At 36.0% G+C, this 26,087-nt stretch overlaps 1 protein-coding gene across 2 annotated transcripts in view; it reads left to right on the top strand.

Moving 5' to 3' along the window:
- The window catches only part of PRKD1 (protein kinase D1), a 360,671-nt gene that overhangs the window by 263,055 nt on the left and 71,529 nt on the right, over positions 1-26,087 (top strand). The window contains exons 3-5 of one of the 2 annotated variants that reach the window (XM_055418185.2): positions 10,916-11,047; positions 12,366-12,526; positions 21,161-21,184. In XM_055418185.2, coding sequence (XP_055274160.1) covers positions 10,916-11,047; positions 12,366-12,526; positions 21,161-21,184 — 317 coding nt within the window. The remainder of the gene's footprint in view (positions 1-10,915; positions 11,048-12,365; positions 12,527-21,160; positions 21,185-26,087) is intronic. The other variant, XM_055418186.2, reaches the window with a different exon arrangement.

Genomic DNA, 26,087 nt, shown 5'->3' on the forward strand with positions numbered 1-26,087 from the left:
CTGTAATGCAGGAGACTGGGTTCAGTCCCTAGGTTGGGAAGATCCCCTGAAGGAGGGCGTGGCAACCACTCCAGTATTCTTGCCTGGAGAATCCCCATGGACTGAGGAGCCTGGTGGCTGCAGTCTATGAGGTCGCAAAAAGTCGGAACTGTTCTCAATAAAGTTTAGATTTTACTTTATGTAAAAAATTTACTCAATAGACATGACTAAGAGGCATAAATGCAGGTTTTCAATTAATAAAACTCTTTTATTCTGATAAACTAGAATGGACCAACTGAGTTAATCAACCTGATTATTCTAAAAGAATATGAGGAGTCTCTAAGCAATGAAAGTCCTTCTCTGGGCGCCCCTGAGCAGCAGCCAGATCTATTCCTGCTCACAGCAAGTGCTTGGTCAATGGGCATTGATTTGACTTCAGCCAGGATTCAGCTGTTGCTTCTTTGGAAGTGGGAATACCCAGGAAATTTCACAGCTTTTGAGTTTTGTTTTGTTTATGAATCAAAAGCAAGCAACTGTTTTTAAGAAAAGTTCAGTAAGACTTAAATAAACTTGAAGCAAAGCATGTAGGATTTTGGCCTGGTGTCTCTATGTGCAGAGATATTTGACAATAGTGATGCTCTTTGTTGCCAGAAACCCTGCTGCCTATTAGAACATTTCAGTATATTACCATACCTAGCTTTTGTCTACCAGCCTTTTGTAAGTAGTCTTAATGGGCAGTTTGTATGCTGGTCTTCCTCATGTAAATGAGGTCATTATCCTTTTAAAGGTATGAAGTCTCCTGTATGTGATGGAGCTCTCTAAGAAATAGACTTGACCTTTCTTTCCCCTATTCCGGATGCCTGCAGAGCCTGCACTCATTAGCTAGAATTTGACTCCATGACATTTTTACTTAATTTTCTTTTCCCTCTATGTTGGACACATGGGGCAACCATTTATGTTCTTTCTTGACCTGAGATGCTCTCTAATCTCTTTCCAGCTGTGGCATTTGTCATTCAGTCACATCAGGATGTGGTGACTCTTCTTTCCCCACTGCAATTCCCAACTGTTAATTGATTCGTTTTAGAGAAGGAACTAGACACAGTCCTATGGACTTAGTACCATTTAATTTGCATTAGCCAGAACAGTGGAAAGAAAGGCAATTTCCTCTGGAGTGGAAACGTATTCTTTATAAGGTAGTAGAGGAAACAAATAATAATATTTTTTAAAGGTTTTAATGTTTTAAGTGCTGTGGATGATAAGCTGAAAGGCATTATTTCCCTCTATTGGTGTTGATGATGATGACTAATTGTAAAAAGCATAAATAATAATTGTAATTCAAACTCCGATCTTTTTTTATTACAAAGCCCATACTGTAAATCATTATGCTAAGAAATTACTGTGATATCTACCATCAATCTGCCAAAAACTGTGCTGATCACCTTGTGTCCTCAGAGCCTAACTAGGTGAGCGTCAGTAAGCCAATTTGAAGAGAGAAGGACACAGATTCAGAGAGAGGAAGTAACTTGCCCAAGGTTGCCCCTTTGCCGTGACAAAGACCAGAGCTCCAGTATGCTCTGACAGTCCATGCTTCTCACCACTGCCTGCCCCACACTGCCTGTAGAATAATAAGACACTAACAAAGATGTCTATCGAAGTGTCAAGGACGTTGTTAGACACTTTTAAAAATGTGTAAATTTTGATCCACACTGTGATTCTGATGGACTTCGTTTCTGGGCTTGGTATACTATATTTACAGGTTATTAGAACTTAATAAAATGTAGAACCTTAGAACTGTAGGCTGGCAATATGAGTTTTAAAGGCATTGCTTCATTTATTCAAACATGGGCTTTAATTGATCATTTAATATATGCATATAGACTCATAAGGTAAATTATCTATCCTTCAGCAATCTGCTCATCATTAGGTGTGAATGGATAAAGGGATAGGAGATTTCAGTATAGCCTGATACATCTTATAATACAAGTGTACTCAGGAACTTATCCAAACAAAGAAGAGGGCAGTTTATGTCAGGTGTGTGTGTGTGTGTGTGTGTGTGCTCAGTCGCTCAGTCATGTTTGATTCTTTGAGACCCCTATGGACTGTAGTCTGTCCATGGGATTCTCCAGGCAAGAATGCTGGAGTGGGTTGCCATTTCCTTCTCCAGGGAATCTTCCCAACCCAGGGATAGAACCCACATCTCCCAAGGTCTTGGCAGGCGAATTCTTTACCACGGGGTGGGCTTATCACTGAAGGAGTCCCAGAGCAGGTGATAGGAGCTGAGTTGTGGGATGGGAAGCAGAAGGAAAGGTTTGTGTGAAAGGCAGGGAGGCATGCATCAGTAATGACTGGATCAAAAGGTGTGCTGGAGGGAGTGTTAATGTGAATGTCTTTGGTGTCTTCTTAATGTGGAAGGGATGAACATAGTAACTTGTTCTTATAACTCTCTTGCTTAAGTTACACAGAGGGCCCTTTTGTATCTTTTATTCTGGTAGCATCTTCCTGGCAGGAGACATTGCTAGTTCTGTGGCAGATGCTCCCCATCAGCCACAGAGCTCAGTTGCCTGGGAGGGAAACAAAGGATGGATTGCTCAAATGTGAACTCTTCAAGTTCACGAGTACATCTTGTTTCTTGAGCAGAATTTTAGCCCTTAAAACTCCTACTGTCCTGCTGCTTGTTTCTAGTTGAAAATAAAAATGAAAGACAAGGAAGAAGGATCTGTTTCTTTCTGAGCAGGAATGAATGAATATTGGGAATTTTCCTAGTTTTCATGCTAGAACATAGGCCTTGTCACCTCCCTGCCTGACATCTAAGAAGTGTAGAGGTCTTTCCTTGAATGTTGACGATTATATTCTAGATACTTAGAAGTATTAAACATAATTCTGTGACCTAGCCTATATAATTATTATAATAAACATGCTAAATTAAAGAGACTATTACCTAACTCTTAGGCCAGGTCAGTCAGTAGTGCCAGCTACATTATCCTGCTAATAATAAACCTTTTCCATTTGATTTCTTCCATTACTTTGAAGATTTATAAATGTCACTTACTTTCTGAAGTCTTTTTTCCTTCAAGAGATTGATAAACATTTATATTTCCTTCTAGTTTTTTATGGTTTGTTATTTTAACTTTTTACTCATCAGGTATTTTATGTATATATAATATATATGTGTATTTTTCTATTTGTATAACATAGGAGGTAAGTATCTAAATTGTTTTCCCCCAAGTAATTGTTAAATCATTTGTTAAATTATGTTTCCCTGCTGTGTTGATTTATGGTATCTCTTCTATCATATTTTAAGTTCATATACAGAATGGAGAAGAAAATGGCAACCCACTCTAGTACTCTTGCCTGGAAAATCCTATGGACAGAGGAGCCTGGTAGGCTACAGTCCTTGGGGTTGCAAAGAGTCGGATACGACCAAGCAACTTTGCTAACTCACTCACACAGAATGGATTTCTGTGTTATCAGCTCTATCATATTTATTTTGTTTTTCTTATACAACCACCACTTATTTTAAAGGTCATAGTTTTATAAAGATTTTTGATATAAACTAGGGCTAAATTTCTTCATTAACTCTCCTTTAAAACTTCTCCATTCTTATCAGGGCCTCTTCTGTTTTTCTTAGCATAATTCCACAAGCCCAACAAGATTCTCTAAGAATATTATGGTAGATGTTTTCATAAGATTATAAATTTATATAACTTGCCAGGGTCAATTGAAGACAGTCCATCTAAAGCCTTTAGACTATCTTTGTTCTCTACCCTAGACTTTTGTTTCCTTCTTGAGTATATTTGATGTTTCTTCTTCCCTTTGTTTAGTTTGAATATAGATAGTCCACTTCTAGAAAACTGTAGTTGAATAATTTGGCTTTTCCTACTTTATTAGCATTAAACTATTTTTCCATAGTGTAGGCCTGTCTCTGCTTCATTCTTTCCACATACAGCAAGTAACCAAAAGATCTTTTTTTCTGTTCCAGCTTTTTAAAAGATTCCACTTTCTCCTCGTGTTGGCGTTCTTAGACTGGTTCTCACTGGCCTGGCCACTGTTTGCTGTTACCCTGACACTGCTGCTTCTTCTGTAGTTAATGCCCTCCCTTGATTAGTTTGAGCCCGTCAGAGTTCCCTAGGAAGTTACGTCAGTTTCTCTAGGTACCATCCCCTCGCCTTCTCCCTAATTAGGGTGACTTGTTATTGTGCTGTCCCTCTAGCTTGTGAGACCTTTTTATTCCACTTGGAGGCATATATGTTTTTTAAGAGTCTCTGGCCACAGACTTATAAAATATTTTCCCAGAACTCTCTGAACTGCCTGATCAGCATAGCTAAATAAATTTTATGTTTCTTCCCTTGGCTGCTACAATCTTTGGAATGATATATTCCCAGCCTCCCAAGTTCCCATCATCGCTCCTCACTGATAGTTTTTCTGGTCATATGTGAGTGAAAATTTGAAATTTTCATTTTTTTTCTCTCCAGTCATCTAAAAGATACTATTGCAAGTGTCTCGACAAGAATTTGTTGAATGCTGTTGTTTCTGGAGAGGTAAGGGACTTTCCCAACTCTAGATGTCTCCAGGTATAACAAAAACATGAACCATGAGATTAACTTGAATGGTGGATGGAGGAAAAGAATATATGGTACAGCAGTATCTTGGAGAGACTGGGACCAGTGGAGAAGCACAGAGAAATTGCCCATCTTAGGGTGTTTGTGTGCCTGTGTATTAGGTAAGTGGAGTAGGGGAGGAGAGGAAGTGCACGTGCCCGATCTGAATTTTACCAGTGTAGTCAGATAGACAGTGTATCCAGATACCCAGTCAGATATATGGGCAATAGCATGAGAATGATCTGTTGCAAGCTCTCAGTGACCTGTATCACGGACAGCGTTGGAGTCACCCTTGCTAACTGTCTTGACACTACACCAAGGATGATGAAGTGTCAAGAACCCACAAAATTATATTTATGGAGAAATATGTAGATAATTTTAAATAAAATCAAGCTATATAAAATGTTTCCTCTCTTCCTTTATCCTCTTTCTGCTTTTCAAAATATTCCTCACTCTTGAGATTTCTCTTCAGTGATTCCCTCATGATGGACCTGATAGACCCAGGCGGTCTCAGCTACCTTCTCCTTTGTGTTTTCACTCTGCATCTTGTATTATGATTATTTATGGGTCTCTCATCCTCATTTTGACTTTGAACCCTCCACAGCAGATACCATTCCTTGTTATTTTTCTATTTCCAGTATATACTGTGTGACAATATATGTGTATATATACACACATTACTATGTAGTAGCTTCTAGATACATTAGTAGAACATAATGTTTATCAACTGTATGCATAAAGGTACTCAGCCTGCTTGACCTACATGAATTAAGACACAAAAAGTCTTAATTTTAAGTGCTTGCTTTTAAACTGTCAACACCAAATAGAAGTTACAGAGTAGTATTCAGGCTCAATATTTAAAAAAAATTTTTTCTAAAGATTTGAGATGTTTACAATGCAATAAACTTATTTGTGAATAGTTTTCACATGAATGAAAACTCTCATATGGCAGAGGATTTTGTCCATGATTGGCAGAGGATTACTTATGTGTATCTTTTATGTGTGTGTATGGATGAAGGATAGGCTGTTAAAATGGATATGGTTTCTTAACCTTTGGATACCTTAAAATTGATGAGTATGTATATTTACCTTGGGGGTGTGGTATTTAGAAGCTATTTTCAATATTCTAGAAGTTAAGAAAAAACAAATTTATCTACAACAAATCTTAACAGTTTTTAAAGCTTTATAACATTTTACTTTGGGTCAGACTTATCAATTGAATAACACTGGTTATCACATAGAAACAAAACTCCAGTTGGCTGTTAATTATGCATCACCTTTGATTTTAAATCCAGTTATTGTTACTAACTCCAGTTTGTTTGGAGGGAGGAGGATTTCAAAAAATGAAGAATATGCAGAAACGTATTAAAAGAATTTTTGATCATCAGTTCAGTTCAGTTGCTCAGTCGTGTCTGACTCTTTGTGACCCCATGAACTGCAGCACACCAGGCCTCCCTGGCCATCACCAACTCCCAGAGGTTACCCAAACTCATGTCCATTGAGTCGGCGATGCCATCCAATCATCTCATCCTCTGTCTTCCCCTTCTCCTGCCCTCAATCTTTCCCAACATCAGGGTCTTTTCAAATGAGTCAGCTCTTCGCATCAGGTGGTCAGAGTATTGGAGTTTCAGCTTCAACATCAGTCCTTCCAGACCCAGAATCTCCTTTAGGATGGACTGGTTGGATCTCCTTGCAGTCCAAGGGACTCTCAAGAGTCTTCTCCAACATCACAGTTCAAAAGCATCAATTCTTCAGCACTCAGCTTTCTTTATAGTCCAACTCTCACATCCATACATGACTACTGGAAAAACCATAGCCTTGACTAGATGGACCTTTGTTGACAAAGTAATGTCTCTGTTTTTTAATATGCTGTCTAGGTTGGTCATAACTTTCTTTCCAAGGAGCAGGCGTCTTTTAATTTCATGGCTGCAATCACCATCTGCAGTGATTTTAGAGCCCCAAAAAATAAAGTCAGCCACTGTTTCCCCATCTCTTTGCCATGAGGTGATGGGACTGGATGCCATGATCTTAGTTTTCTGAATGTTGATCATAAGCTGAATTAATTTCATTCTATATGTTATTTCATGGACTATTTTACTCAGTATTTTTTTGCAACTCTGAGGTAAGGATGCACCTTACAATGTGCTTATCGCTCAGTCATGTCCAAGGTTTGCAACCCCATGGATTGTAGCTCCCCGCAGGCTCCTGTGTCTATGGGGATTCTCCAGGCAAGAATACCAGAGTGGGTTGTCATGCCCTCCTCCAGCGGATCTTCCAAACTAGAGACTACCCAGGTCCCCTCCATTGCAGGCGGATTCTTTACCGTCTAAACCACCAGGGAAGCCTTTAGTGGTGTGTTATATTTGCTTGCAGTATTTCTTTTTTTTTTTTTTTAATCTTTTCCTAGTAATTCATTAAATATGCAGAAAATTTATAATCCACAGAATTTTAATAGAGAATATGGTTATTTTATTCAGAGTTCGTATGTCAAGTGTCAGATTGTCTGAATCAAGATCCTGTGTCACCTAGGACAGCTCCTTAATTTTTCTGGGACTCAATTTTCTCATCTGTAAAGTGGGGATAATAATATCTACTTCATAAAGTCCTTGTGAAAAATTGAATGAGATGATACTTGAAATGTGTTAAGCTTTTCTTCTTCTTATACCTGTTCCAACCTGTCTGTGCCAGAAAGAGTTAATGCTTCTCCCCAGTTGCCAAAATTACCAGTAAGAGAAATTAACTGAAGATCTTGCAAGATGGGACATTATTTTATTTTATTATGCAAATAAACTTGACCTCCAGAGATTATTTATTTTGCTTCAGAAGCCTAATTTCTTCTGTACTGCTAACCAAACAGTTTATTCCATTTTGTGCAACAATTTATAATGAGCCTTAAAAGAAGTACTGATTATCTTAGAGTTTTTGGCTCAATTACCTGTTTCAAATGCTCAATGACTAAGGAAAGCATGCCATTTTCTCCTCTCCTGCACCTATGAGTATAACAATAGACTGTGAATAGAGCAAATCAGAGATACAAATACCAGTATAAGGGGCCCATTGTGTTTAGTGTGTAGCCTTGTTTTAATTTAGGTCACCTGATTGATTGTGACATCCAGACAGATAGCACATTGTCCTCTCTTGGAATCTCTAAACACTTTAATATTCCTGTTCTTCTCTGTCCATTTTGCTTCCAAACCTTAAGTGAAATGGAATTACAGCATGCACTTTGTTTTCCTGTGCTAAGTGATTATCTCTGCAGTGCAATTTTGTGATTAGGCAAGATGGCATGCATACACTCAGCTAATGCTGATTTCCCCCAGGGTGCAGAAACAGGTAAATTCATAATGAATTGATGTTGTGCTTTGATTTCAAATGCATGTGAAACCTCACCATACTTAGTAGTTTTATCTTAAAAATGTATTTAATTATTCTAAAATTAAAATTGAACTTTAGAAAATGGCATTTAAACATAAGTCAAGGGTGCTAACTGCTTATGAATGTTAATCCCCTTCAAAAAGTGAAAAAACAAATGTACCTGACATAAATTGGGTTGGGGGTGTCTTTGAAAATCTTTTTAATTATTTATGTTCTTTCTGATTAATTCAAAAAATCTGAATGCAGCTAGGTATTAGTATTGTCAGGTACTAAGATTCCTTATTTTGAAAACTACTGTAATTATTTAACTAATTGCTATCATGGTATTGCCACATTTGTTTGGGTGTCATTCAGTGGGAGTAGGGGGTGGAGGGAGAGGCAGGGGAGAAGTTAGGAGTTAATGGTTGGCACAAAATATTTTCTTTAGCTATTTTCTTTGATGTTTTAAAAACAATTTTTGTCCATGATGGTGAGAGACCAATTTTAAGGAGGAGTTAGCATTTACAAAATTAGACACATTTTGACCAGATTATAGAAGCAAATTGATTGGTACTCAAACCATACCTTTTACTGATTTACTTAGAATAAGCATTGACTGTAATATTGTGAAACTTGAAGTGAGAAACATAATAATGCAATTTCTCAATCTTATTTCATTTTAAATTCTTTTTGTAAGAAATATTAACATTAATCAGAACTCCTTGTAGGTAATGCTAGAGCAGGTTACTTGGCTACAGTTCTTTGATTAGCTCCTTCTTCCCACACTTTAATCTCTTAGTGTAGTGTCCAGTATTCAAGTAAGAGTACAATAAACCTTAACCGTATTATCATTCTCATTATCTTTCCTTTGAGTAAAAATTGTACCTTTATTAAGTTGATAGTTTATTTCCAATAATAAAGCACATTAATTTGGAATAAAGTACTTTTATTCAAGATTCAAGGGAAAACCAACCCATTAAAATTTTTCATCTCCTTTTATGGTCCAATTATATGTTCTGTGAACTGTCAGTAATATTCTTTCTGATTAAAGTGTTTCGCTTTCCTGCATGTTCTATTTTCATTTGCCCTGAGGGATATGATACTCTCAAAGTTGTCCTCCTAGTTTTGGACATCTGTCTAGCAGGGGTGAATTGCCTACAGCGTCAGCATTCACTCTGTCACACTTTGCATACTTAGCAAGGTAAGCACTTCCTAAGTATTCTCCACTGGCGATTTGTTGGCCCATACTTGCTATCCAAAGCACCAGTAGGAAACTGCAGATGTTTATTTCTTGCGCAGTGGGGCTGTTGGATATAACTCTTGGGGCAGAGTTAGGAAAGATGAGATGTAACACAGGAATGATGAAAAGGAGCCTGGATCGGAGACAAAACACTTGTGGGCTGTAGTCTTAGTCCTATTTAGTAATTTAGGCCAAACTTGGTAGCTTCTTTGAACCTTAAAAAGTTATTTTAAGTTATTTAAAAGTTATTATGGAGTTTTTAAAATCTGTTTTTATCTGTCTCCTGCTGGTCTGGTAGGCTCTGTAAATATGTCTTGCTTATCTTTACATTTTTAAACTGGATTGGTGCCATTGACAGACAACAAGGAAAAGGCGTTTAATAAGTGTTGGAAAAGCGAGGCAAGAAGACAAACAGGAGGAAGCGAAGGGAAGGTCGAGTAGAATGATCTGTGTAATACCTAAGTTTCCCACAAAATTATCTTGGCATAAAACCTTATGAAATTAAGTGCACCTGGTCCTCTTCTAAGATTAACGGAAGTTTACACTTCAGGGGTTAAGAGAAGTCACCATCAGTCCGCCCTTTCTTTTTGTGTGTGGGAAACTGAAGCTCATGATGATTAAGTGAGGTGTCACTCAGATAATGGCACAGCCTCCCCAAGCTCGTCTCAGTCTATGGTCAGCTCTTCCCAGGCTGTACTCGGCAGCCTCAAGATCAGGCTATGTGTGCAAAGAGGTCTAGAAAATACAGCCCCACTCATTAGAATTTGGGAGAAAGGGGTGGCCTTTCACTTTGTATTCTCTGTACCTTTCTATTTCTTGATTTAAGCAACACCAAAAGAAACATAAACTGCTTTTACAACATAATTAAAAAATCCTAAGGAAAAGTATAGTTAAAAAATAATGAATTTCAACACTCTGTATGAATATCATATAGAATAAATAACAATAAGCAATAATAAAAATACCCTATAGCATGAATATGATTTTCTAAAGTATATTTTTCAAAGTGGACTGAAGTTCAGCAGTGTGTATATTAAATTCCTCTGTTTGGCACATTGGTGAAGAGGCTGCTTGTTATTTTTAGGTCAGGATTCAAATGCTTGGTTATATTGCATAAGAGTTCAAACAACTTTATCTCCCCAAACTTAGATTTCTTGTGTTCCAGTTGGACCCCACCCTTCTACTGTACCTCTCTTCAAGGTCATATTAAAGTACACTTTCTTCTGATCTGTCTAAATAAAATTCATCAAGAGTTTATTTTCCTTTAATATTTCTGAATACCTCGGGTTCATTTAAAGTAAGAGAAGAAGCAAAGTATTTTCAAGTAACATCCCCTATCTATAAATCAAGTTGACTTATCCTTTCATTCATTCTTCTAGTGTTTTGGCTATTTTTTTAAACTTTCTATTTTATGTTGGAGTATAGCCGATTAACAATGTTATGATAGTTTCAGGTGGAAAGCAAACAGACTCAGCCATATATATACAAGTATCCATTTGGCTATTTTTGAAGTGGTCTGAGACCTTGAGAAGCAGGAAGACAAGAAAGAGTTTCCTGTGCCACCACTTGTAAAGCTGTGGTTGGGAAGAATGGAGTGGAATGACTAAAAGTCAAGCAGTGTTGCATCTTTCCTAACTTTGCCGAGAGTTATATACATACTTGCATAGTAGTTATCATGCATACAAATTATCTGCAGATCAGGGTGTTCATTCAACTTATTTTTCAATGTTTTTCATTTTTACAGCTTCCGCCACCTTTGAAGACTTTCAAATTCGCCCCCACACTCTCTTTGTTCATTCATACAGAGCTCCAGCTTTCTGTGATCACTGTGGAGAAATGCTGTGGGGGCTGGTGCGTCAAGGCCTTAAATGTGAAGGTAAAGTTATTTCCCTTCCTGGCCCAATGGAATACGTGCTGGGGTTACCTGCTTGTGTTGTGACCTTTTCTGCAGTTTCTTCTTTCCCTCAGATATCTTCCATGGATCTGGGGAGTGCGCGGATTCTGTTCTGTTCATTTCCTGTCTTCAACATATTAGCTCTGATCTGGGAAACCAGATTCTCCTATCTTTTCCCCTGTATTTTGTGGATATGTTTCTCCCTTATAAGGTGTTGATTATTTTGCTAACAGACTAAACATTACAATTTATATCTTAAGCTAGAACTTGGAATAATAAGCGTTCAACAAATGTTGAAATGAGCTAAGATTGAAAAGATTAATCAAACCATCCAAGATCACCCAGCTGTCAAGTGACCAACTAGAACATGTACCAAGCTTTCTACACCAAGATCATAGTTGTATCGTCTTCTGTGGACAGAGCTCCTTGAACTGCTCAATCCAATTTCTAGAACACCATGATGTATTCTTAAAAACAAACCAGATTATACCGTGATCTTACTATTTAAGAGGCGGAGTAGGGAAGGATAGAGCTGTTTGAATGTTGACCAAAAAACCCAAGCTTTCATGATGAATCCTATAAATGAGGTAACCATAATTTCTGAATTTTTGTTTGTAAAAAGGTAGAAGAAAGTCTACCTAAAGGGTAGTTGTATGAAAATTTGTCTACTATGTGACACATGGGAAAATTTTGAGGTAAGACTACAATGCAAGAACTATGAACAATAGAAATGTTGAGAGAAAAACAGTGCTTTCCTAATTATTTACCTGTGGAAACTAGCATGTGAGATATTTTACATATTTTCTTAATGATTCTACAAGGTAGTTGTTATCCCCATTTTACCAACAGAAAGACTGAGGTGAAGTAAATTGTCCAAGGCCAGGTAGACAAACAAGTTTTGTAGAGTCTTGACTCAAATCAGTATAGTTCAGAAGTTGTGAAACATTATGATTAATTTTCCCTCACAACAGAACTTATAGCAGCTAAAAATAGGTCATCTCTTTGGAGTTTTGTTGCTGGATCCCTCAAAGACCAAGTCCTTTATGTTAGAAAACATTTTTAAAACTGATAACCAGACTGGTTGCTGAGCTCATCCAATAACATCAGATTTCAAAACCCCGCTTATTGACATATTGGGACGATAAAGCTCAGAAAAAGCTTAAGAGAAAATTTAAATTTTCAAACAGCCTGAAGAAAAATGGAAGCAGTACTATTTCTCAAAATTCATAATTTATACCATATACTAGAGTAGCTTTTAATTTATCATTGAACAAAAGTCATTTTTGCTTTCTCCTTCTAGGATGTGGGCTGAATTACCACAAGAGATGTGCATTTAAAATCCCCAACAACTGCAGTGGCGTGAGGCGGAGAAGGCTCTCGAATGTCTCCCTTACTGGGCTCGGCACTGTCCGCACAGCATCTGCCGAGCTCTCCACCAGTGCCCCCGATGAGCCCCTTCTGGTATGGCCTCTTTGTTTATCTGTTTCCCAGTGTACATGAGAAATTTGAAGGATGAAGTGGTAACAGTGTTAATCCAAGACAGTGCCCCGGGAGGAAGAACACAGCCAGGGTGTTGATGACTACGTTTCTTCAGGGCCTGTGCTGTAGGTTGGTCAGCGCCTCAGCAAATATCCAACAGCTTTAAGTTTGCTCTTATCTGTGAGCTCAGAGCAGTTTTAAAATCTGTGAGGTTTCATCATGGTCATGGAGCCAGAACAGCACAAGCTAATGTGTGAATGTTGCAAAACATAGTTTGTCAAAATTTGGAAACAGATATTCTTCTCTGAAGATTATTAGAGTACTTTGTGGTATAGCTGACTGTTTATTGTGGGAGAAAGTTTGCAATTTTCTCTTATGAAAAGATGAAGGTATTTACTTGTTTGGCATTAATGGCATATGTGGCGATGTATTGTCACAGTGACACTGGCAAATGTCATGAGAAAAACATCATGTAGTACTTTAAATATTTCCATATATATCTGTGGATATGACTTAAATATTTTCTTTAAGAAAGTTAAATTTGGATTTTCCAGACACTCAAAGCAAAGCAAAAATTATGATGATTATGTGCAACGTTTAAAATAAGTACTTTTTTTTTTCTCTGAAATAAGCTAATGGTGTGAGCTTGGAAATCCTATGTTTACTCACTCTGACAGTAGATATTACAAAAAAACATTTTATAATGTAATTATTGTAAGTATCAAAGAGAAAAAATAAAAATTATGAAACATTTAGGTTAAATAAATCCCTGGAGTGGAGAGGGGTAATACATTTTGAAGCCATCTCTATAAAGGTCATATTAATTAAATTTATTGTTTGGAAACTATTTTATTGTGATCTTTATATCACTTAAATTTTGTTACAGCATAAACCAGATATCTAAGTCAGATGAATGCTTGTTTCGATAAATAGGAAAAGTCCATACTCTGTTACTAAGACTTTTTTGGGGGGAGTTTCTTGTATTTTCATGAAGTGAACCTCTTAGGGTAAGGCAGGCATTAAATCCCATCAGTAGCTAGTAGAATATATTATATTTTGGTGACTATTCAGAATACATGTGTGTGATTATATATTATTCTAGAAAGTTGTATTAGAACTAATAATACTCTTACTGAAAGGTGCTTAAGTCAAATTCTATTTACTTTTTCAAATAATTCTCATATTATCTTTCCAACTCTGAAGTTTCTTGATTTCATATGAATTTTTGTGAGTATTGATTTTATAAGTTAGTGGTTATTCTTGCTTTTAAATATGAGAATCATACTATTTACAGGATAGACATTTTTAAACAAGTTTAATAAACAGAATTGTAAATCATTTTGTATTGTTTTGAATTTTACCAGGATAAGATTTTTTAAAATTAGTTAACATTTCATAAGGTTAAACTCTATAGTTATTCATCATTAGAATAGACTAGAATCTAGATAATTAATGCTGAATATTTTTCTTTTAAAGCTATCTCAGTTTTTAATAATATATACATATATGCACATATATATATGTGTATATATACTTCCAAACATCATATATATCATTTAGAGTTTATAAATATGAATTAAATTATTACATGCTTGCATATATATAACTTATATACAAATTTAATTTAGATTACCAAAGTATTTAAGCGGGTTTTGTGTTTTTCACCCAGATCATTTAATTGCTTTAATTGCTTTATTTAATCAAATTACTTAATTATTTAATTATTCAAATTGCTTGATTATAAACTATATTGTACACCAGGTGTCAAATTCATTAGTGGTTTATTACTGAATGAAAATTTTATAATAAATACTTAAAAACATGTTTGAAAAATACATTTTAAAAATGAGATTTTCAACTATATTTGCCAAGAATGCTTATAAAATTTTGATCTAGTAAGATATTTATGAGGTGGGAAAATTTGGGACCACAAGATCCTTTGAAAAATTTTATATAAACTTTCATAACCTTGTGTAAAATGCTTTTCAGGTAATCTTTAAATGAAAAATGCCTTTGGAAATAGTGCTTGTGACATACCGGCTCTCACGTGTGTGTTTTACATTCATCATATCCTTTGTGTCCCTGTTGGGAGCCTGTTTGTTTCTCTTTGCACACTTGGAGCACAGCAAATATGTCTCTCTTCATCTCTGGACAAAACACATGAGACCAGGAACGATAGTTTAAAAGTTATAGTGAATGCCTGCTGCTGCTGCTGCTAAGTCACTTCAGTCGTGTCCAACTCTGTGCGACCCCAGAGACGGCAGCCCACCAGGCTCCCCCATCCCTGGGATTCTCCAGGCAAGAACACTGGAGTGGATTGCCATTTCCTTCTCTAATATTATGGTAATGATTTAAAATATTTTAGTCCCATATACAGAAAAAAATGTTTTCCACTTCTGAAAAGAATAATGGCCTATATAAAGGTGGCACTGCTAACTAATGCCGCTAGACCACCCATGTTGCATGTCTGCCATCAGTATAGATTTTCTCCCAAATGTAAGAAAATGACATTCTCTTCCACACTTGATTCCTTGCTTTTAACTTAAAAATTATCATTTCACATACAGATTAAAATATTGCTAATCCTATTAATTTACCCATTTCTGGCAAGTATGTTGAACTTGGATATCTGTAGTGCTGCTAAAATAGAAAGAGAAGCGTAACAACACAGATCTTATGACAAGCTTTATCTGTCATCAACTTTGGCAGTAAACTATATCCATTATTCCAGCCATGATGTAGTCCATTTTTTAAGAAAATCCAAAATGTAGACAATTAATGGCTTAATATCTCTGCAAGAGTGTATATCTTTTTGTACATCACTTGTGTTAGAAGGAAACAAGAAAAACTCAGTAGATACTTAAGGAGGGCACACTAATATGTTTTTCATTTTTATAAGTAAACTTATTCGGAGAAAGCAATGGCAACCCACTCCAGTATTCTTGCCTGGAAAATCCCATGGACGGAAGAGCCTGGTAGACTGCGGTCCATGGAGTCGCTAAGGGTCGGACACGACTGAGCGATTTCACTTTCATGCTTTGGAGAAGGAAATGGCAACCCACTCCAGTGTTCTTGCCTGTAGAATCCCAGAGACGGCAGCCTGGTGGGCGGCCATCTTTAGGGTTGCACAGAGTTGGACACATCTGAAGCGACTTAGCAGCAGCATAAGTAAACTTACTAAGACTAAGTCAGTTTTATAAACTTTTAGACAGTTGCAGAAGGAAGTCAAGATTCAGTCAGTTCAGTCGCTCAGTCATGTCCGACTCTTTGCAACCCCATGGACTGCAGCACACCAGGCTTCCCTGTCCATCACCAACTCCTAGAGCCTACTCAAACTCATGTGCATTGCTCATGTTGGTGATGCCCTCCAACCATCTCATCCTCTGTTGTCCCCTTCTCTTCCTGCCTTCAGTTTTTCCCAGCATCAGGGTCTTTTCAGATGAGTCAGCTCTTTGCATCAGGTGTCCAAAGTATTGGAGTTTCAGCTTCAGCATCAGTCCTTCCAATGAGTATTCAGGACTGATTTCCTTTAGGATGGACTGGTTGGATCTCCTTGCAGTCCAAGGAACTCTCAAGAGTCTTCTCCAGCACCACAGTTCAAAAACATCAATTCTTTGGCACTCAGCTTTCTTTATAGTCCAACTCTCACATCCATACATGACTACTAGAAAAACCATAGCTTTGACTAAACGGACCTTTTTTGACAAAGTAATGTCTCTGCTTTTTAATATGCTGTCTAGGTTGGTCATAGCTTTCCTTCCAAGGAGCAAGTGTCTTTGAATTTTATGGCTACAGTCACCATCTGCAGTGATTTTGGAGCCCCCCAAAATAGTCTCTCACTGTTTCTATTTTTGCCCCATCTATTTGCCATGAAGTGATGGGACCGGATACCATTATCTTAGTTTTCTGAATGTTGAGTTTTGAACCAGCTTTTTCACTCTCCTTTTTCACTTTCATCAACAGGCTCTTTAGTTCTTCTTCACCTTCTGCCATAAAGGTGGTGTCATTTGCATATCTGAGGTTATTGATATTTCTCCTAGCAGTCTTGATTCCAGTTTAAATGATCCAGTTTATGTGTGACTTACACATTATTTTTTTAAAAATTACAGATGTTTGTGAGGTATTAAGGAAAAGTTAAAGAAAGTCATTTATTTAAAATCATGTTATGCAAGGCTTAGACTTAGGCAAAAGTTAATAATTTACTCCAGAAGTTTTGCTCCTAGCTATGAAGAAGCTTGTATCAATCAACTCTCCTATAAGGAACAGTTATAAAAACTGAATAAAGTATAACAGAACATAACAAAACAATATTTAAAGTACCCAAGAACAACCAAGACAGGATTTGAGGGACCAATGCACCAGACAGCTCCCCCAAGCAAAGAAGTAGCTGGCTCAGAATGTCAGTAGTGTGGAGTTTGAGAACCCCTGATGTAGAACAAAGCTGGAGAATTCCCAAACATACCACCATAAAGTCATAGTTAAAACAATGTGGTGTTACACAAGATTAAGTATAAAGACAATGTGGTATTATACAGGAACAGAAAAATATTAATAAACCAATGAAACAGAACAGGACGAGTCCAGAAACTATGTGCTTCTATAGACCAACTAATTTTTGACAATTATACCACTGCTGTGAGAAAAAGAATTTTTCAACAAGTATATCTGTATATGTATGTGGAAAATATGAATCATGACCTTACCTTATACCACATGAAAATAACTTTTAGGCAGATTAGAAGCTTCTAGGAAATAACATAGAAGAATATTTACAATAACTTGAGTCATGAGAAACTTTTAAAAATAGGACTCAAACACAAAGGGAAAAAAATGATAAAGGCACCATTAAAAGTAGCAGATTGTTTTCAGTGAAATATACCATTAAAAATGTGGAAAAGCAATTCATAGAATAAAAGAAGACATTTTCAATATATATGTGTATATTTATATACATATATATATATCTTATAAAAGACTCATATCCAAACGTATGAAGAACATCTGTGAAACTTTGAAAGACAGACAATCTTATTTAAGATATAAGCAAAGTGCTTAAACAGCACTTTACAGAAGAAGACAGCTGATAAGCATTGAAAATATATTTTGTATCATTCATTATCAAAGAGTCTAAAGTTAATCTACAATGAAATATCTCTACACCAGATGTAGAGATTCTCTTGCAGTTGTCTTTTGCAGAGCAGAAGTTTTTCATTTTAATGAAATCTGGCTTATCTTTCATGGATTGTCTCTTTGGTTTTGTATTTTAAAAGGCATCGCCATATCCAAGGTCACCTAGGTTTTCTTTTATGCTATCTTGCTATCTTCTGTGATTTTTTTATAGTGTTGTGTTTTACATTTAGGTCTATGATTCATGTAGAGTTAAAATGACTTAAATTAATTCACTTCTCACGTCCAAGTACTAACCAGGCCCAGCCCTGCTTAGCTTGCAAGATCAGACAAGGCTGGACACAGTCCAGGTGCTATGGGCATAGACAAATTAATTCACTTCTTAATTTAAGTTAATTAATTCAATTCATGTAATGTTCGTGTGTAAATTCGTTTGTTTATATGTGAGTCACCAGTACCATTTATTGAAGAGACCATCTTTTCTCCATTTTATTGCCTTTGATACTTTGTCAAAGGTGAATTCACTGTATTTATGGGGGCCTGTTCGGGGACTCACTGTTCTGATTATTGTTCTACTTGTCATTCTTACACCACACTGTTTTGATTATTATAACTTTATAGTAACTCTTGAAGTTAAATAGTATTGTTCCTTTAACTTTGTTCTTCTCTTCAGAATGGCATTGGCTATACTCTGTCTTTTGCCTCTCCATATAAAATGTAAAATCACTTTCTTAATATCCATAAAATAATTTGCTGCAATTTTGATTGGGGTTGCATTAAATTTATTGATGAAGTTGAGAATAACAGAAATTGACAGTATTGAGTCTTCCTAAATGTGAATGTGGGATATCTCTGTTATTTAGCTCTTTGATGTCACTCATCAAAGTTTTGTATTTTTCCTCTTATAAATCTTACTCATATTTTTTACATGGATACCTAACTATTTCATCTTGGGGGCAGGGGAGTGGTGTCAACGTGATTCCTATTGTTACAAGCATGTTTTTAGCATTTTTATTGATCATAGCTAAAAGCTAGAAACAAATAATTATAGAGTCATACAATGGGAGAATAGTATATAGCAATACAGCAATAGAATTGAGGAACTCTTGATTCCTTCAGCAACATAAATGAATCTCACAAAATAATATTTAGGGGAAAAATGGACACAAAGTTTATATGCTTATGAATCTAGTGTCTGAAGTTCTGATCAATAAAAACTAAGAGGGAGCAGGAGAGAACCATTCTGGATACTGGAAATATTCTATATCTTGATCTGGGTAGAGGTCCATGCTTTTATGTTCAAGAGGTATACCTAGAATTTTCTGTACTTTATGCCATAAAAATTGTACCTCAGTAAAGATATTTTTAAATGACAATAGCAAGTACATATCCTAATAGAAAGTTACAAAGTCATTACGATTCTTCATCCCAAGTCATGTGAGAAAAGAATGAAATACTGTATCAGAATAATTAATACTTCAATTTAATTCTGAGACTCCTGTCAATCAGTTTAAAGTTATAGAAATTGCATTATTCAGTAACAGGAAACATAAATTCTCTGAGTGCTAAATGAAAGTAACATGCCACAACATCCTAATATATATAGTATTCGTTTACATAATAAACATTTTCTATAATAATCTTCACCACAGATATAAAACTGTTATCCATATGATCTTCCTTCAAGGAGGAAACAAAAATAAAAACAAAGCACTAGTAAAATATTCCAACCACCTCCCGAAAGAACAGGTGGTTCTCTTTTTCTTGGTGACTTATGGACATTTCTGGTGATTCAATACAGAGGTGTGTGATTCCCCCAATTTTTTCTTTAAGATAATGGTGCTGTAAAATATCATCCAAAAATTCATTCTCCTAATCAGATAAGATTAGGAAATGCTTCTTTGTCTATCCAAGTACTGGACATCACAGTATTCACTGAGTACAGTTATGGTTCACAGAAGTCTTACAATAATGAAATCAGTGCTCCTAAACTGACTCAAATATGGAATCCCCTTTTCTCAAAAAACCTGGAAATACCTAATGGGAAGAAATACTCTTTTAGAAATGGTAACTTAAAGGAATAAATCAATTCATGTTGCCTAGGCCATCTTCAAGTACCAAGCACTGAAGCAGCACTAAGCTAGAGTTGAATTCTGATGATAGCCCAGAATGAAGACATTCAGAGCTACACTGGAAGAAAATCCGGTGCTTTGGATATGAGATACGTTGATGACAAGGATCATATCTTATTTTAGAAATTGAGGAAATTTGATTGACTTCTCCCAAAGAGAAAGTTTTGCCTCTGTGTGAAAATGTTCCATAAAAGTACATTGAAACGGTTATATTTCTCCTCCAAAATCATGTTTGGATCTGGCCAAATGAGCCATTGTTGTCCCTGAATTCTGCTTATGCTTCACGTTAATCCAGTAATCTAACACAGGTATTACTGAGTAACAGTTAATCTTAGCAGAACCCCAGTGTAAATGTATATCACTTTCCAAAGTCTCTGACAAAATGGTTTAGCAGTAGATTGCAACTTAGTATACTTAGGGATAGAGAGAAGAAATACTGGGATTTTTCTCAAAGTGTAATGGTTTATTCAATACTGGGAATATTACTGATTTCAAAACACAGTCATGTATTTTTTGTTTAAGACAGTCAACTATTTTTAGTTTAGACTTGATTTCTAGTTATCAAATAGAGGTGACCTCCAAAGCTTGAGGAAACAGAGATGAAAAAAAGTGTATTCAGCATAAATTGCCAGATACTTGTTTACTTAGCTAAAATTCTTTTTTCATTAACAAATTTTTAATAGCCTTTCAACTTTTGAATTATATTTCAAACTTGGGTGAAATCAGACAGGAAAGCAATGCTATGCATCAAACACTCTAAAATGATCAAAGAATACACCACAGATATATTTCTCTCATTAAAACTCTAAACCTATACTGGACTTTCCAGGTTTGTACAGCACTGACTGATACTGATTATTCATCAGCTTATCCCTGCCTGAAGGCAGATAATAACTATGTCACCTTTGATTACTTTGATGACCTTTTCCTTTCTTTTCCCATTGAGAGGATGCATTATTGTGAAGAAAATCTCATCTTTCACTTAAAGGTCAAAATGCTTCGTTCTGTCTCTGATTTATTTTCAACAAGGTGAATGTCTCTCATCACTGACACTGATAAGTAGATTTTTTTCCCCCTCTACCAGCTCAAAACTATAAACTCTGTTTTTGCAATCTTAACTTAAAGTCTCTAGTCCCATTTACATATTAAAAAGTAATTTCTAGCCCAGATGTTTCTGTTCCACAAAGACTGATGAGTATCACATTTTGCTTTTTGTTGAAAACAAATCTATTATTTGCTAATAATATTGTTGAGCAACATGCATTGCTTTATTCTAATAACATGGTTCTCTTATCTTTTTCCTTCCTTTATTCTGCACCGTTGTCTGCTTTTTGCTCTTTACAACTTCATGTTTCAGTCTCCTGTGAGTCCTGGCTTTGAGGTAGGTACTATCTCTACTTAGAAATGTGCTTCACTATCTTTTTGTAAACCAGCATTATAATATTAAATTAACATCAGACAGTTATCTGTTTTGATTCTGTGAGAATACTCAGGTTAGAATTTTAGCTCAGAATCCAACCTCTTGAACTGCAGAAAGCCCACGGGTGGTGTTGGTGGTTGTTTTCTTTTCCTGATGTTACTGTTCAAGTTTTCACAGCCTTCGGTAAGACAAAGAGCAATGCAGGCTTTAGACTAATAGATGGTTCGTTAGATTAAATTTTGCCTTTAGATTCCTTGATTCCATAGCATTGGTGTCTTTTCTATGAAACTGAGCAGACCAGTTGAGAAGAGTGTAGAACACAGAAGGGAACAGAACCCTTGTAGCAAAGTTACTGAAATGTACACGTTAGAACTGTATGCTGGTGCTAGCACCACAGAACCATGCCAAGTGAGGTCATTATCCTGATATCCACCAGTGTTGGTTGGCACAGTAAGGCAGAGGGCAGCCACTGTCTGAAAATGACTAACTTTTTAGGGAAAGAGCTTTTTCTTAATGTATCATCATAGTCTATTTAGTTTATAGTCTAATCACAGTCTATTTAAAAATGATGGTATGCATCTGTATGTATTAAGGTCTCAATCCAAGAAGAAACTATATATGGAAAAGAAGCTCATTTCATTCATAAAGGTTTTAAGAAATACCCCCTCAAAAATTGACTTTTTATCCATCTTAGGCAATTAACAACCTAAACATTGGCGAGAAGTCAAGTGTTAAAGCACGATAAACAACAGTGCTCTTATTGTGATAACTTGTTTCGACCAGTTGACTTGTTAATGTTTCATTTTTCTTTTCTGTACTTCTGTGAATTGAGGGTTGACATATTATTATTTTCCTTCATGAGACTATAAATGTCAAATACCGTTATCAGTGTCCCTTCTAAAATGGTCGTGTTAAGGTAACTCTAACAAAGGACGCTAATGAAAACACAACCAGAACATGTTCTGGGTTAAATAAAATTGAGAAGTCAAGATATCTTGATTCATAAGATGTAAAATGAAGAGATCTGCTTCAATAATAGTAAATTCCCATGTTTGAAAAATCAACCTATTCAAAATGTGCCCTAATTAGAAAAGTTCAGAGTAAATGCTTGGTCAGTGATATTCTTATAAATTTAAATTTTGTAATTTACTGTGCCTTCCAGACATAATTTTAAATGTGGAGTAGTATCTTTCCCTTCAAATTATCCTTTGGGAATAAAGCCAAACAAGGATAGGAAGCATTTTCCAGTTCACCCTCCTGCACTGAAGTCAGAGCAGATTGTATAAAAGAGGACTGACGAGTAGTTGGCTTTTCTATGCAAGTTGTACATCTTGCAGGCAGCTAGGCCTTCATGGATTAGCTCCTGAGGGAAACAAAATGCAAACAGAAAGTTTTTGTAGAAGCTCCTAGTATTACATTACAATGATGCATATTAATTAATCTCTATTGATTAGATTGATTCCTTTTTAAAAAACAATACTGAAATAGGTGTCCTTGTCTGTATTTTTTGCACATTTGTAAACTTATTATAGGTTTATCAGTAAGTATTTATTAAATGACTCTAGAAGGTTATATCCTTAGAAGCCAAGTAGACTGAAGAATATATGCATTTTGTGGTCAACTAGTTCTTCAAAACGTTGTAGGAGTTTAAATTTATAACTTCACTGACTACAGTGTATGAGAGTCTGTTTCCTCATACTCTTCCCAACAGGCAGTTGTATCAATCAGTATTTTTAAATTACCCAATTATCCACTAATTGGATAGGTAAAATAATTTCTATTAATAAATATCATTACTTTACTAGAGAAGAGAAACAGCTTTTCATATATTCATTGGCCATTTGTATTTTACCTGTGGTGAATTCCCTGTCTCTTTCTCTGTTGAGCTGCTTGTTGGTTGTTGTTTAGAATATGTACTATTCTGTCTGTTAATCAAGGGTAGAAGTATATCTTCAATTTTACATGTGTTTTTGATGGCTTTTTCCCATATAGAGAAAACTTATTTCCACTCCTTATCTTACTGTAAGTGGAATAGTATTGGAAATAAATCATTGTAGGCAGATTAAATATTATATTATTTTCAAATGATTCAGAAGAATAGTTTTCTCTTTACGTGAGTGAACTGAAGTCAAGTTAGAAAATGGAACAGAATTTAAAGCACCGGTGTCCTTTGTAATGACAGGACACTGTCATGGCATGATTTTTTCTTTTTAAGTTAGGCAGGCCTATGGAATTTTTTAAAAATTTAAGAACTTTGCTGAAGTTATTTTAAATGTTTAAAATGTCTTTAAGGAAACATTTACTATTACAACTTTGAAGTTAAGAGGCTCTAGAATTGTGTATGTGTGTGTGAAATTAAATGCTTCTAGACAAGTCTTTTTGGTAATTCTTAACTTTCAGACTGCCTTACAGATATTATTAGAATATAAATTGCTTATTTAAAAAGCTTTTCCTATGTTTGACTGTTTACACTTCACATCCTTTAGGATTTTTTAATAACATTTGGAAAATATTCAGTTTAACTTTTTATGAGAGGGTACATATTTTCTAAATGATAATTTGCTGTAAACTGCTATTATTTTTTATAGAGTTTACTGACTCCCATTTAACTAAGACAAGTGTACTGAAAGGAGCCCTTCGCTGCATACTTCCTAGAAACCATCCCCACAAAATGACTCCTTCAATTACTGTTTCTGTTCATTAATAAATTAAAAAAAAAACAAACAAGCATACCAGTATTACGTTCAGTTCAGTTCATTTCAGTCGCTCAGTTGTGTCCGACTCTTTGCAACCCCATGAATCACAGCACGCCATTATCTACCTGTAATTGGGTATGATCCTGATATGCTTTATAACAGTCAAAACAGATTCCTTTCAAATGAGCAAATAATGGGGGTAAAGTTATTTCTAATCCTGAATGTAACTATGGTGAAATTTCTGGCCAAATATTTTCCAGGATATTTTCCAAAGTAGCAAAAGTCTATCTAGAGGTAGAGACTTTACTTTTTATGCTTGTGTTCTGGAGTTCCAGGAATCCTGGTGATTAATCTGAATGAATAAGTCTTTTTTCCATTTCAATATGTGCCGTGACGTCTAGGTAGTACATTAGCCAGATATTTCGAGATTTCTTTTGATGATTGTGTAAACTAGTTCTCCAGTGTATACTTTCAGTGAGGAAAAGACATCCAAGAATTCTTCAAGCAGCCCTTACCCTGAGAGTCAGAAGAGTATGTGTAGTGGTAGGTTTGTCAGGAAGGAACTCATCAGTAAAATTAAGAGTGTGAGGCCTACTTTGATGTATTGTTAATCAGCTGTTGCCTGATTTCATTCAATGTGTCTAGCTTATCATATGTACATTATTATTTTGTACTCTGCACACAGACTTCCAGATGTGTAATTCTAAATGTGAACACAGCTGGAGAGTTCTTCATGAATGCCACTGAGGAAGGGGGCATCATATACCACTTGTCCACATTTACCAACTGATCTTTGAAACGAATGAATCTTTAGTGAAGACTCATGTACTCATATTGCAAAGACACCTTAGCCTCTATAACACTCCTCCACAAACCATGCCTTAAGACACAAAGCATTGTCCTTTGCTTTAAGGTGCAAAACAGCCCCGGATCCACCCTGTTACCAGTGACAAGCATTTGCTCAGTGGCTGTTTCTGTCTAGTGTCACATCCAGCCTGCCATATTCATCAGTTGTGACCACAGTGCCCCTCGCTGAGTACTATGAAAAAAAGGTTGCTCGTTTTTACTTGCAGAATTTCTGTATCCTCATAAATGTTCTGACCCAGTGAAAAACTAAAGGTTTGTGTAGAAGAGATAATAAGGAGGAGTGAAGAGAGTGGAAGATCAGAATTGGTACTATAAATTAAACTTCTAGAAACTTTAGAAATCATTCAGTTTCTAAAATGTTTTATCAGTGTGTTCACAAATACATCATTTTACTTGGTCCACAAGACCTGGTTCTAACCATTAGATTGGTTCTGTCTGGTGAGATGAAGTCATCACTCCCTTCTCAAGAAGAGTAATAAGAGTATTGCAATTTTGGTAATAAATATAGTGAGATGTAAGATGAAACAGAGTCCAGAAGTTATGAACAAATGGGCTTTTCCCCAAATAGCCCAGTTTTTGGAAGTGTCTGTTTCTCTGTAGCTGTGTACACTGACATAATTTCACTGAGTTAATTCTTTGCTATACTTTTAAAAGTCAGCTTCTTTTTTTTTTTCTTTTGGTAGGTAAAAAAAAAGTCTCATACTTTTCTTTCTCTGTTTTAAGTTGCATTAAAATCTACTCTTTGATTCTTGCAAAAGCACATGTGCACATACTTATGCACACATACTAAATATTCATCATTGATTGTTATGGGCTAAGATTCTATAAAATACTGTAGAGTTATCCTTGTGGGCCATTTTTGAAGGGAGAGGCAACTTTGCAGCTTTGCACTGTGTTTATGTCACGCTTTTTCCAGCTTCTCCTTGGTGTGTCCAAGGCAGTAATCGAAAGGAAAGCATCTTTCCAGATTGTTTCATTCAGCTTTCCCATGAACTCATAAACTGAGGCCAGGCCCCCTGTCTATTCAATCAGGGTCAAATACCCTTCTTTAGGGGATCTTTCCGACCCAGGGATTGAACCCGAGTCTCTTGCACTTTCCTGGTGGCTCAGACGGTAAAAGCATTTGCTCGCAATGCAACGCGGGAGACCCGGGTTCGATCCCTGGGTGGGGAAGATCACCTGGAGAAGAAAATGGAAACCCACTCCAGTATTCTTGCCTGGGAAATTCCATAGATGGAGGAACCTCATAGGCTACAGTCCATGGGGTCTAAAAGAATTGGACACGACTGAGCGACTTCACT

Source organism: Moschus berezovskii, chromosome 21 (assembly GCF_049115385.1).
Source record: "Moschus berezovskii isolate FMDL1 chromosome 21, NW_MosBer_1.0, whole genome shotgun sequence".
NCBI lineage: Eukaryota > Metazoa > Chordata > Mammalia > Artiodactyla > Moschidae > Moschus > Moschus berezovskii.